The 13,529-nt window shown below is 44.0% G+C and overlaps 1 protein-coding gene across 1 annotated transcript; it reads right to left on the reverse strand.

Annotated features, from left to right (window-relative positions):
* Nucleotides 1-1,236: 1,236 nt before the first annotated feature.
* LOC133067326 (brain ribonuclease) lies at nucleotides 1,237-2,891 on the reverse strand. Its single transcript, XM_061158476.1, has 2 exons — nucleotides 2,836-2,891; nucleotides 1,237-2,037 (listed from the first exon to the last, which is right to left on the reverse strand). The coding sequence occupies exon 2, from the start codon at nucleotides 2,010-2,012 to the stop codon at nucleotides 1,479-1,481; it is 534 nt and encodes a 177-aa protein (XP_061014459.1). The 5' UTR covers nucleotides 2,013-2,037; nucleotides 2,836-2,891; the 3' UTR covers nucleotides 1,237-1,478.
* Nucleotides 2,892-13,529: the final 10,638 nt, after the last annotated feature.

Below are 13,529 nucleotides of genomic sequence, written 5' to 3' on the forward strand. Positions count from 1 at the left end.
ACTGGAAGATTTCCATGGAAATGGAAACGGCGACCCACTCCAGTATTCTTGACTGGGAAATCCCAAGGGCAGAAGAGCTCGGTGGGTTACAGTCCATGGGGTCACAAAGAGTCAGACACAATTTAGCAACTAAACAACAACACACAATGACAGAATTGGTCAAACTGGTTGGCAGTAGGATCTTTCTTTAGTTCAATGACCTTGTCTAGAGCCAGATACAAGTGTACACAGAGGATCATATAAAATGATTATACGCTGACAGAAGCCAAGTCTAGTCTTTTCAATGATGTAAGCAAGGGTTGTCAAGAAGCAGTCTCATAGCCAAGTGCACTGGCAACTTGTGAAAGCCACCAGAAGCTCAGGCAGAGAAAGCTGTGACTCCACAGCTCTCAGTGAAGGAGGGGGACTAGGGGATTTCCTCCCTGAGGAGATTCCAGTAGCAGAAAGAGCAATGACAGGGAGGTCAGGACACCCAGGGTCTGGTCTCAGTCAGACACTAACTAGTAGCCACCAGGAGTAGGTCCCTTAACCTCTCTAAGACTCAGGGTGCCCTCCTGTAAAAGGCGGGGGTTTCATTTGGTCAGGGATGGCCAACGGGTGGCACATAGACCCTCACCTCCCTCGAGCCTTTGGTAGAGACCACTGCTCCATCACATCGCTGTTTACACCTTCTTCTACAACATTATAGGGAGGCATTCCCACTTAGAGTTGGTCCACAAGCTGATATCTACTTATCTTTCCCCTATTAGATGATCTCTGAAGTCCTTTCTAGCTCCTAAATGGAGTGTTCTAATTTTGCAAGTAACAGAGGACCACCTTTTTGACTTAGCAGTGGCTCCATCAAAAAAAAAGAAAATAGAAATTTAGGGTCATAATTTCATACACTCACCTCCCCCCATCCCAAGATGGAGCAGGGTCTCCCCCTGGGTGACACAGTCTTTCCTTCTGTGTCAGAGATCTTTGTATGTGAGTTTTACCCTCTGTCAGCTCACAAGCATGACAGTGTCCCAGACTACAGATCCTTACTAGCTATAATCACCCACAATTTAAAACTATATTGGATGTCAAGAAACTTACAGGAGAGGAATTATCTTAGGGCAGTGAAAACCGAAAGTTAGAAAAGGTGGTATTTGAGGATTGCATCCCCCTCTCAGCACAGATAACCGCATTCACACTTCTCACCCCTGGCAAGAGAGCAATCACACAAACAGTACCCAAATGGGGGCAGCATCAGGAATTCAGGTGGTTGCAAATGTGTTTTATTGAAAGAAGCAGTGATTTGGTTAACACAGGTCCCATCTCACAATCCACTTCTCACCAACCCCCAAACACACAGGGGAAAGACTCAGGCCAGGGGCGCATGTGTGGGTTGGATAGGAGCCCTAATTTGCTTGAGTTATTGCCCTCAGGTCAGGGAATCATGTGGTTATACGTGTGTGTGTGTGTGTGTGTGTGTGTGTGTGTCTTGGATAAGAAACCTAACTTGAATTATTGCCCTCAAGCCAGAGAAGCCTGTGCTTGTGTGGAGCTGGCAGTGAGGGTAGGGGGGTGGCAGGTAAGAACACCGAACCATCAAAGTGGACTGGCACATACGGGTTTCCCTCACAAGCCACGGTGATGTATTTCTGCTTCTGGCTAGTCTTGTAGGCACAGTTGGGGTACTTAGAGCTGCCTGTCTCACGGCAGTCTGTGATATTCATGGTGGAGTTGCTCTGGTAGCAGTTGGGCTGCCCATTCTTGCAGGTGATGTTTTTCTGGGAGCACACGGCCTTGACACTGTCCAGGGACTCGTGCACAAAGGTGTTCACCGGCTTGCATCGTCCATGTGTCATCCTCCGGCGCTTCATCATCTGATTGCAGTAGTTGGCGTTGCCGCTGGAGGAGCTGCCAGCGTCCATGTGCTGCCTCCGGAACTTGGCAGCTGCAGATTCCTTGCCCAGGGAAGGCTGGACCCGCACCAGCAGCAGCACCAGGACCAACAGTGGCAACAGGACCAGGGACTTCAGAGCCATGATGACTACACTCCCCTGGAGAAAGCTGCCAGGGAAAAAGGGCAGAGAAGGGAAAGCATCGCCTTAGAAAGAGAACCCCATCTCCCACCTGTAGCCTCCCTGGCTTACAGTCAACCAGAAAGATGTCCCTCTTCCTAAGAGCTTTTCTAGGTAAGGAGACACTCACATATACTCTTCCCACAAATATTTGACTCCCACTCCCTACAGAGGGGTTGTCCTCCCCTCTGAGTGATGACCCCAGAAATGACTTAAAATCCTAGCAGTCTTGTCTTTGAATACAGAAAGTCTTTTGATATGAAATACATTTGAAAAATAAAATACCTTTATACCCAGCATTCACGCGGCAATTTAGATGTTCCTTTTGAATAAATCATTAAATAAATAAGCCAGATTTTTAGTAAGACACATTGTATCTTGAAATTGTTGTTGTTGTTCAATTGCTCAGTTGTGTCTGACTCTTTGTGACACCATGGACTGCAGGCTTCCTGAGATAACCGCCAGCATTCATCCAGGATCACGGCTGACAGAGCCCTGTTGTCCTCCAGCACAAGGGAAACTCAGCCCCTGTCCTGTGTCTGACACCACACCATAAAGGATGCCATTGGGTTCCTAAGAGAGAATCGAGCCTCCCCCAACCTGGAGGGTTCTCCTTCTCCAGCCCCGTGGGCTCTCTGCAGCCTGCATGCTCCGTTCCTGACCCCAGCTCTGCTCCCTGCCCATGTCTGCCCAACCCAATTCTTAGGCTAGTCTCACTCACCCTGGATCTCCCTTCTCAAACCCTCAAGCAGAATCAGCTCCTAAGACCACTTCTTGGGCTGCTTACCTGGGTCTTTAGCTTGGTCTCTGACAAAGAAGGCAGTTTTTGCAATCACTCTATCCCAGGGATGTGGAATTTATACAGATGAAAGGGGGCTTGGCTTCCAAGAAGAGCAGGGTGGGTGGAGCATCTTGGTCTCGGTTCACAAGAAAACAAGGTCATGTTAGAAAGGGGTGGGGAATTGCCCAGGGCGCCCTCTTTGGGGGCTACTGGGGAGAGGAAGCCTTTGCCAAAAAGAACCTTTCTTTCTATTAATATAAGCAGCAGGGACAACCACTATAGCACTGATATTCAAACCCCAGTCAAGTCCTTGCTCTGCAGTAAATAGCACTTTGAGATTAGCTAAAGACACATAACATATGATCATGAGAACAGCTGCTTTGGACAAAATTCCACATCTCTCATCAGCACCTCTGGGGTGGAAGGCTGCATGGAGTGGGGAGAGGTGTCCAGCTGCCCCTAGCTAGAAAAGTTCCCAGATCTGGAGAAGGGTGTATTGTTCAGTCACTCAGTCGTGTCTGACTCTTTGTGACCCTATGGACTGCAGCATACCAAGTTTTCCTGTCTTCACCATCTCCTGGAGTTTGCTCAAACTCATGTCTGTTGAGTCGGTGATGCCATCCAACCATCTCATCCTCTGTCGTCCCCTTCTCCCCCTGCCTTCAATCTTTCCCAGATTCAGGATCTTTTCCAATGAATTGGCTCTTCATATTAGGTGGCCAAAATATTGGAGTTTCAGCTTCAGCATCAGTCCTTCCAATGAATATTCAGGACAGATTTCCTTCAGGATTGACTGGTTTGATCTCCTTGCAATCCAAGGGACTCTTAAGATTCTTCACCAATGTCACAGTTCAATAGCATCAATTCTTTGATACTCTGCCTTCTTTATGGTCCAACCCTCACATCCATACATGACTACTGGAAAAACCATATCTTTGACTATACGGACCTTTGTGAGCAAAGTAACATCTCTGCTTTTTAATATGCTATCTAGGTTTGTCATAGCTTTTCTTCCCAGGAGCAAGCGTCTTTTAATTTCATGGCTGCAGTTACCATCTGCAGTGATTTTAGAGCCCAAGAAAACAAAGTCTGTCACTGTTTCCACTTTTTTCCCATATATGTGCCGTGAAGTGATGGGACTGGATGCCATGATCTTAGTTTTTTGAATATTGAGTTTTAAGCCAACTTTTTCACTCTCCTCTTTCACCTTCATCAAGAGGCTCTTTAGTTCTTCTTTGCTTTCTGATATTTCTCCTGGCAGTCTTGATTCCACCTGAACATGGAGAAGAAAGAAGCTTCTGTATGACCTCACCCAGTTCTGACAACTTCAGCACACCTGGACTGTTGAAGTAGAGTATGTGTCCATTCTTATCTGATGAGCAAAACTCAGCTTCTCTGTACATTAGTGCCAAATCAAATCTCAGAGACAGAGTTTTGGGTGAAGTAGAAAAGGATGGCTTTATTGTTTTGCCAGGCAAAGAGGGACATAGCAGGTTCATGTTCTCAAAACCGAATGTACCAGTGAGGTGAAGATAGTGACATGTTTTGTAGTAAAAGAGGTCATGATCAGCTCATGGACATCCTTCCAATGGGTCGGTGAGTGAGGTAAGTAGGACTCAACATCATCACCCTTCAGGACCAACTGACTGCTCTGGGGTCTACATATTTGTAGGCAGCAAACATATCATCATTTCTTAACTTATCTCACCTGGAGGAGGTTTTAGAATCTGGAGAATAGCTTAAAGATATTGTTGTGTGTTCATGGGGTTCTCAAGGCAAGAATACTGACGTGGTTTGCCATTCCCTTCTCCAGTGGACCACATTCTGTTAGACCTCTCCACCATGATCCATCCATCTTGGGTGGCCCCACATGGCATGGCTTAGTTTCATTGAGTTAGACAAGGCTGTGGTCCATGAGAAGGGAATGGCAAACCAGTTCAGTATTCTTGCGTTGAGAACCCCATGAACAGTATGAAAAGGCAAAGTGATAGGATACTGAAAGAGGAACTCCCCAGGTCGGTAGGTGCCCAATATGCTACTGGAGATCAGTGGAGAAATAACTCCAAAAAGAATGAAGGGATGGAGCCAAAGCAAAAACAACACCCAGTTGTGGATGTGACTGGTGACAGAAGCAAGGTCCGGTGCTATAAAGAGCAATATTGCATAAGAACCTGGAATGTTAGGTCCATGAATCATGGCTAATTGGAAGTGGTCAAACAGGAGATGGCAAGAGTTAATGCCGACATTCTAGGAATCAGTGAACTAAAATGGACTGGAATGGGTGAATTTAGGTCAGATGACCATTTTATCTACTACTGTGTGCAGGAATTCCTTAGAAGAAATGGAGTAGCTCTCATGGTCAACAAAAGAGTCCAAAATGCACTACTTGGATGTGATCTCAAAAATTACAGAATGATCTCTGTTCGTTTCCAAAGCAAACCATTCAATATCACGGTAATCCAAGCCTATGCCCCAACCAGTAATGCTGAAGAAGCTGAAGTTGAACGGTTCTATGAAGACCTACAAGACCTTTTAGAACTAACACCCAAAACGTATGCCCTTTTCATTATAGGGGACTGGAATGCAAAAGTAGGAAGTCAAGAAACTCCTGGAGTCACAGGCAAATTTGGCCCTGGAGTATGGAATGAAGCAGGGCAAAGGCTGACAGAGTTTTGCCAAGAGAACACACTGGTCATAGCAAACACCCTCTTCCAACAACACAAGAGAAGATACTACACATGGACATCACCCTATGGCCAACACCAAAATCAGATTGATTATATTCTTTGCAGCCAAAGATGGAGAAACTCTATACAGTCAGCAAAAACAAGACCGGGAGCTGACTGTGGCTCAGATCATGAACTCCTTATTGCCAAATTCAGACTTAAACTGAAGAAAGTAGGGAAAACCACTAGACCATTCAGGTATGACCTAAACCAAATCCCTTATGACTATACGGTGGAAGTGAGAAATAGATTTAAAGGACTAGATCTGATAGACAGAGTGCCTGATGAACTATGGATGGAGGTTCGTGACATTGTACAGGAGACAGGGATCAAAACCATCCCCATGGAAAAGAAATGTAAAAAAGCAAAATGGCTGCCTGAGGAGGCCTTATAAATAGCTGTGAAAAGAAGAGAAGTGAAAAGCAAAGGAGAAAAGGAAAGATATTCCCATTTGAATGCAGAATTGCAAAGAATAGCAAGGGGAGATAAGAAAGCCTTCCTCAGTGATCAATGCAAAGAAATAGAGGAAAACAACAGAATGGGAAAGACTAGAGATCTCTTCAAGAAAAATTAGAGATACCAGGGGAACATTTCATGCAAAGATGGGCTCAATAAAGGACAGAAATGGTATGGACCTAAGAGAAGCAGAAGATATTAAGAAGAGGTGGCAAGAATACACAGAAGAACTTCACAAAAAAGATCTTCACGACCCAGATAATCATGATGGTGTGATCACTCACCTAGAGCCAGACATCCTGGAGTGTGAAGTCAACTGGACCTTAGAAAGCATCACTATGAACAAAGCCAGTGAATGTGATGGAATTCTAGTTGAGCTATTTCAAATCCTGAAAGATGATGCTGTGAAAGCGCTGCACTCAAGATGCCAGCAAATTTGGAAAACTCAGCAGTGGCCACAGGACTGGAAAAGGTCAGTTTTCATTCCAATCCCAAAGAAAGGCAATCCCACAGAATGATCAAACTACTGCACAATTGCACTCATTTCACATGCTAGTAAAGTAATGCTCAAAATTCTCCAAGCCAGGCTTCAGCAATATGTGAACTGTGAACTTCCAGATGTTCAAGCTGATTTTAGAAAAGGCAGAGGAACCAGAGATCAAATTGCCAACATCCTCTGGATCATCATAAAAACAAGAGAGTTCCAGAAAAATATCTATTTCTGCTCTATTGCCTATGCCAAAGCCTTTGTGTGAATCACAATAAACTGTGGAAAATTATGAAAGAGATGGGAATATCAGACCACCTGACCTGCCTCTTGAGAAAACTGTATGCAGGTCAGGAAGCAACTGTTAGAACTAGACATGAAACAACAGACTGGTTCCAAATAGGGAAAGGAGTATGTCAAGACTGTCTATTGTCACCCTGCTTATTTAACTTATGTGCAGAGTACATCATGAGAAATGCTGGGCTGGAAGAAGCACAAGCTGGAATCAAGATTGCTGGGAGAAATATCAATAATCTCAGATATGCAGATGACACCACCCTTATGGCAGAAAGTGAAGAGGAACTAAAAAGCCTCTTGATGAAGGTGAAAGAGGAGAGTGAAAAAGTTGGCTTAAAGCTCAACATTCAGAAAACTAAGATCATGGCATCTGGTCCCATCACCTCATGGGAAATAGATGGGGAGACAGTGGAAACAGTGTCAGACTTTATTTTTTTGGGATCCAAAATCACTGCAGATGGTGACTGCAGCCATGAAATTAAAAGATGCTTACTCCTTGGAAGGAAAGCTATGATCAACCTAGACAGCATATTAGAAAGCAGAGACATTACTTTGCCAACAAAGGTCCGTTTGGTCAAGGCTATGGTTTTTCCAGTGGTCATGTATGGATGTGAGAGTTGGACTGTGAAGAAAGCTGAGCACTGAAAAATTGATGCTTTTGCAGTATGGTGTTGGAGAAGACTGTTGAGAGTCCCTTGGAATGCAAGGAGATCCAAGCAGTCCATCCTAAAGGAGATCAGCCCTGGGTGTTCATTAGAAGGACTGAGCTGAAGCTGAATCTCCAATACTTTGGCCACCTTGTGCGAAGAGTTGACTCATTGGAAAAGACCCTGATGCTGGGAGGGATTGGGGGCAGGAGGAGAAGGGGACGACAGAGGATGAGATGGCTGGATGGCATCACCGACTCGATGGGCATGAGTTTGAGTAAACTCCGGGAGTTGGTGATGGACAAGGAGGCCTGACGTGCTGCAATTCATGGGGTCGCAAAGGGTTGGACACAACTGAGCGACTGAACTGAACTGAACTGATTGTTGTATGTATCCATTGATGGGAAAACAGAACCTTGCCCCAAGGCTGCTCTTGACTGTAAGTGTCTTCCTGGTCTCTCATCCCCTCCCTTCCCTAATTAACAACTGCTTGAATCTGCCCATTGGAACTCAGGGAAGGTCACGGAGGTTGAAAGAAGGCTGTTTCCTATAATCAAAGAAGTGGAGGTTGCAAAGGCCTTGTGCCCAGCAGCCCCTCAGGGCCCTGGTACCAATCGGTGGATTTGGCCAACATTCCACATCTCTCACCAGTACCTCTGCGGGGAGAGCAAGGAGAGGTGTCCAGCGGCCCGCAGCTGGAAGGGTACCCAGATATGGAGAATAAGAAAAGAGTACCTGAATACAGAAGAGAAAAAGAAAGCCTCTGTGTGAGCTCACCCTGTTCTGGCCATGTCTGTGCTCCTGGACTATCAAAGGATGGTATGTGGCCAATCTTATCTACAGTGACCCCTCCTTACATAGGCCAGAGTGGAGGAGAGGAACTTGAGATAAGACAAAGTGCAAAATTCCCTTTAGAGAGGAAATTTGTTGTTGTTCAGTCGCTAAATTGTGTCTGACTCTGCAACCCCATGGACTGCAGCACACCAGACTCCTCTGTCCTTCACTATCTCCTGGAGTTCTTGAAAATTCATGTCCACTGAGTCAGTGATGCTGTCCAACTATCTCATCCTCTGCAGTGCCTTCTCCTCCTGCCCTCAATCTTTCCCAGCTTCAGGCTCTTTTCCAATGAGTCAGCTCTTCACACCAGGTGGCCAAAGTTTTGGAGCTTCAGCTTCAGCATTAGTCCTTCAAATGAATATTTAAAGTTGATTTCTTTTAGGATTCACTGTTGATCTCCTTGTAGTCCAAGGGACTCTCAAGAGGCTTCTCCAGCACTACAATTTGAAAGCATCAGTTCTTCAGTGCTCAGCCTTCTTTAGGGTCCAACTCTCACATTCATACATGACTACTGGAAAAACTGTAGCTTTGACTACACACACCTTTGTCACCAAAGTGATGTGTCTGCTTTCTAACATGCTGTCTAGGTTTGTCATAGCTTTCCTTCCAAACAGCAAGCGTCTTAATTTCATGGCTGTAGTCACTGTCTGCAGTGATTTTGGAGCCCAAGAAAATAAAGTCTGTCACTGTTTCCATTGTTTCCCCATCTGTTTGCCATGAAATGATGGGACCAGGTGCCATGATTATCACTTTTTGAATGCTGAGTTTTAAGCCAGTCTTTTGACTATCCTCTTTCACCCACATCAACAGGCTCTTTAGTTTCTCTTCACTTTCTGCCATTAAAATGGTATCATCTGTGTATCCAAGGTTGTTGATATTTCTCCCAGCAATATTGATTCCAGGTTCATCCAGCCCAGCATTTTGCTTGATGTACTCTGCATGTAAGTTAAATAAGCAGAGTGACAATAAACAGCCTTGACGTACTCCTTTCCCAATTTTGAACCAGTCTGTTGTTCCATGTCCAGTTCTAACTGTTGCTGCTGGAGCTGCATACAGGTTTCTCAGGAGGCAAGTAAGGTGGTCTGGTATTCCCATCTCTTTAACAATATTCCCCAGGTGGTTGTGATCCAGAGTCAAGGGCTATAGGGTAGTCAATGAAGTAGAAGTAGATGTCTTTTTTCTGGAATTCCCTTGCTTTCTCTACGATCCAACAGATATTGACAATTTGATCTCTGGTTCCTCTACCTTTTCTAAATACAGCTAGTATATCTGGAAGTTCTCAGTTCACATACTGCTGAAGGTTAGCTTGAAGGATTTTGAGCGTTACCTTGCTAGCATGTGAAATGAGTGCAATTGTGTAGTAGTTTGAACATTCTTTAACTTTGCCTTTCTTTGGGATTGGAATGAAAAATGACCTTTTCCAGTCCTGTGCCCACTGCTGACTTTTCCAAATTTGCTGGCATATTGAGTGCAGCACTTTAACAGCATCATCTTTTAGGATTTGAAGTGGCTCAGCTGGAATTCCTTCATTTCCACAAGTTTTGTTCATAGTAATTCTTCCTAAGGTCCACTTAATGTCACATTCCAGGATGTCTGGCTCTAGGTGAGTGAGCACATCATTGTGATTATCCGGGTCAATAAAACCATTTTTGTTTGTTCTTCTGTGTATTCTTGCCACCTCTTTATTTCTTCTGCTTCTGTTAGATCATTACTGTTTCTGTCCTCTATCATGCCTATCCATGCATGAAATGTTCCCTTGATATCTCCAGTTTTCTTGAAGAGATCTCTAATCTTTTCAATTCTATCGTTTCCCTCTATTTCTTTGCACTGATCATTTAAGGCCTTCTTATCTCTCCTTGCTCTTCCCTGGAACTCTGCATCCAGTTGGTTTCTCTTTCCTTTTCTCCCTTGCCTTTCAGTTTTTTCTTTCCTCGGTTATTTGTAAAGCCTCTGCAGACAACCACTGCCTTCTTGCCTTTCTTTTTCTTTGGGATGGTTTTGGTCACCACCTCCTGTACATTGCTATAAACCTCCATCCCTAGTTCTTCAGGCACTCTGAATCTATTTGTCACCTTCACTGTATAATCATAAGGGATTTGACTTAGGGATTTCCTGGTAGCTCAGCTGGTAAAGAATCCCCCAAAATGCAGGAGACCCTGGTTTGATTCTTGGGTTGGAAAGATCCACTGGAGAAGGGAATAGGCTACCCACTCCCGTATCCTTGGGCTTCCCTGCTGGCTCAGGTGGTCAAGAATCTACCTGCCAGTGCAGGAGACACAGGAGACCTAGGCTCAGTCCCTGGGTTGGGAAGATCCTCTGGAGAAGGGAATAGCAACCCACTCCAGTATTCTGGCCTGTAGAATTCCATGGACTGTGTAATCCATGGGGTCGCAAAGAGTGGGAAATGACTAGCAAATTTCACTTCACATAGCTGAATGACCTAGTGGTTTTCCCTACTTTCTTCAATTTAAACATGAATTTTGCAATATGGACCTCATGTTCTGAGAAGAAATAGAAAACCTCATATTTCTTAGCAGTAGAATTTCCTCCCAGAAAAGATTCCTGTGTTTTCTGGAACACAATTTTATTTCGATTTATAATGCTCTTAAAGTATAGGCAGGTTACACTATTGCATCATTTTCAGGTGTCCAGCAGAGTGATTCAGCCATATGTGTATAATGTGTAATGGAGGACAATTGTAGTTCTTCTGGAGTGAGAATTATCAAAATATCTCTCCAAGCTCTAGGTTTACACTGTCTCAGTCCAAATTCTGTTTTAGCATGTTAAACACTGAGCAAGTTTCCTCACCTCTAAAATGAGGGTGATAATACCATGTTCCTCTTAGGTTTGTTATTAAGACAAAATAGGGTAAGATGCAAAGGACTTAAAGTAGTGCTTCGTAAGTGAGTGATTGGTCACATGGGGTGGGGTTAAGATCTCCCACAGAAAGCCTGTTTAAATAATACTGGCTAAACTTTCTTGGTGATTTAGTGGTTAAAACCCACCTGCCAGTGGACAGAACATGGTCTGGGAATATCCCCCATGTGGCGGAGCAACTGAGCCATGGACCACAGCTATTGAAGCCTATGCACCCAGAGCCTGTGTTCTGCAACAAGAGAAACCACTGCAATGAGAAGCCCATGCACCACAACGAAGCATAGCCCCTGCTTGCCAAAACTACAGAGCCCATGCAGGGTAAAGAAGACCCAGAGCAGCCAAAAGTAAAATAAATTAAATAACATAAAAATGAATTAAATAGTACTGGGTAATCTTGGAATTGCTTTCTACATGGGATAGAGTCAGGTAACTCCTGCTAAAAACCAGAGCTGAAAATAGCAGGGAGTTTCAAAGCCTTGAGGAGGGAAAAAGAGGGGGAAGAGAAAGGAGAAGAAACCTGATTGGAATAATAGAATTCTTTAAGTGGAAATTTTAAATTGCTTTGCCACATGAAATCTGAAAAAATTTTTGTAAAGTCAGCATTATTTTGTAATGTGTATAAATTTGGAAAGGGAAGTGGGGCCAAGAAAGACATGGTGAGGCATGAGGTTTTAGTTTCCTGTTTCCGTAGGTCACCCACCACCCAGGTTTTACTTGCCTCTTAGTCTTAAGATCTTACTCATATCATCTTGAGAGGCACTAGAAGGAAAACTTTTCCTCTACCTTTAGTTCATGGAAGAGGAAAGGCTTCCCTGGTGGCTCAGCTGGTAAAGAATCTGCCTGCAATGCTGGAGACCTGGGTTAGTTAGATCCCTGGGTTGGAAGATCTCCTGGAGAAGGGAATGGCTTCCCACTCCAGTATTCTGGCCTGGAGAATTCCATGGACTGCATAGTGCATTCGGTAGTGAAGAGTTGGACACAACTGAGAGATTCTCACCCATTCAGTTCACGAGGCCTGTGAATTAACTGACCAAAGACAGATTAACAGAACAATTGTCAAAGTTTATTCCTATGCATGTGAAGGAACACAAAAGAAGCAGTTCCCCGAACAGCATGGGTAAAGGTTTATACATCAACTTAATGGGAGGGAGAGGGACTCTACAGGAAATAGGGACTCTATAGGAAATAAATGAGCTTTTAGGGGAATAAATGAGATGTAAAAGAATTTGTGATAATGTCTGTCTATGCAAGTATGGGTGGTCTGATTTCTTCTGGGCTATAAAACTCCCCTAAGGGGATTTACAGCAGTTTTACTCTCAGAAGACTCTACCTATTCAGATAAGAGATTCTCCCAAAAAAAACTTCTTTCTGCATCTGCTAGGTCTCAAATATCTTATTTAAAATAATCTTCCTATCGACTCTGTAGATCTGAGTGGATACCCACAGTAATCACTTGAGAATTTGTCATTTATTCAGCAGTGGTAATACAGAAATAAGTTACAGGACCTGCCCTCGAGGTGCCCAGTAGGATGGTTTGTATTCACCACGTGAGTCCCACCTAGGTGTTGGGTATGGCTGCACAAAAATAGTCATTCTTGCGGCATCTTTCCAGTGCAAGAAGAATTTCAGGGCGTTGGTGCAACAAGAAGATTTCAAAATCACCATTCAAATATGAACAAGTTTTCAGTAACCCAAATAAGCTTCTTCAATAGCCTACAAGGCATACCAATCTATAAGAAGTCATTTTACCTGTTTGTGTATGTCAATCTGTCCAGTCCCTTGGTTTGGGGGCTGGGGGTGGGGGTTGTTTGTTTTTGTTTTGTTCTTTGGCCATGCTAAGTGACTTGTGGGATCCCAATTTCTTGACCAGGGATCGAACCTGGGCCCCTGCATTGGAAGCACCAAAGTAATGCAGGGGAGAAAGAAACACTTTCCTGTACCAATTAAGTTTCAGTGACTGGGGACCTGTCAATCAAACAAAACATAGATTAACAAGAAAACAAAGCAAATTTAATTGCGTACATATGTACACCGATAGCAGTGAACCATCTTGCAAACTATGACTTTGAGTGATTATAATGTATCAATGTCGGCTCACCAGCTGTAACAAATGTACCCTTCTGGTAGGGGATGTTGATAGCTGGGGATGCTAGGCATGTGGCAGGGATGGGAGTGGGGATACATGGTTACTCAGTACTTTCTGCTCAATTTTGCTGTGAATCTAAAACTGCTATAAAATATGAAGTCTATTTAAAAGGGAGATGCTGATTTCTTCAAAAGTTTCAAAGACCTAAAAATAAAAAAAAAAAGAAGAAAGACTGTGGAAATGTAACAGATTAAAGATGGCTGGACTTCTCTGGTGGTACACTGGAT

This window comes from Dama dama, chromosome 12 (genome assembly GCF_033118175.1).
Source record: "Dama dama isolate Ldn47 chromosome 12, ASM3311817v1, whole genome shotgun sequence".
Lineage (NCBI taxonomy): Eukaryota > Metazoa > Chordata > Mammalia > Artiodactyla > Cervidae > Dama > Dama dama.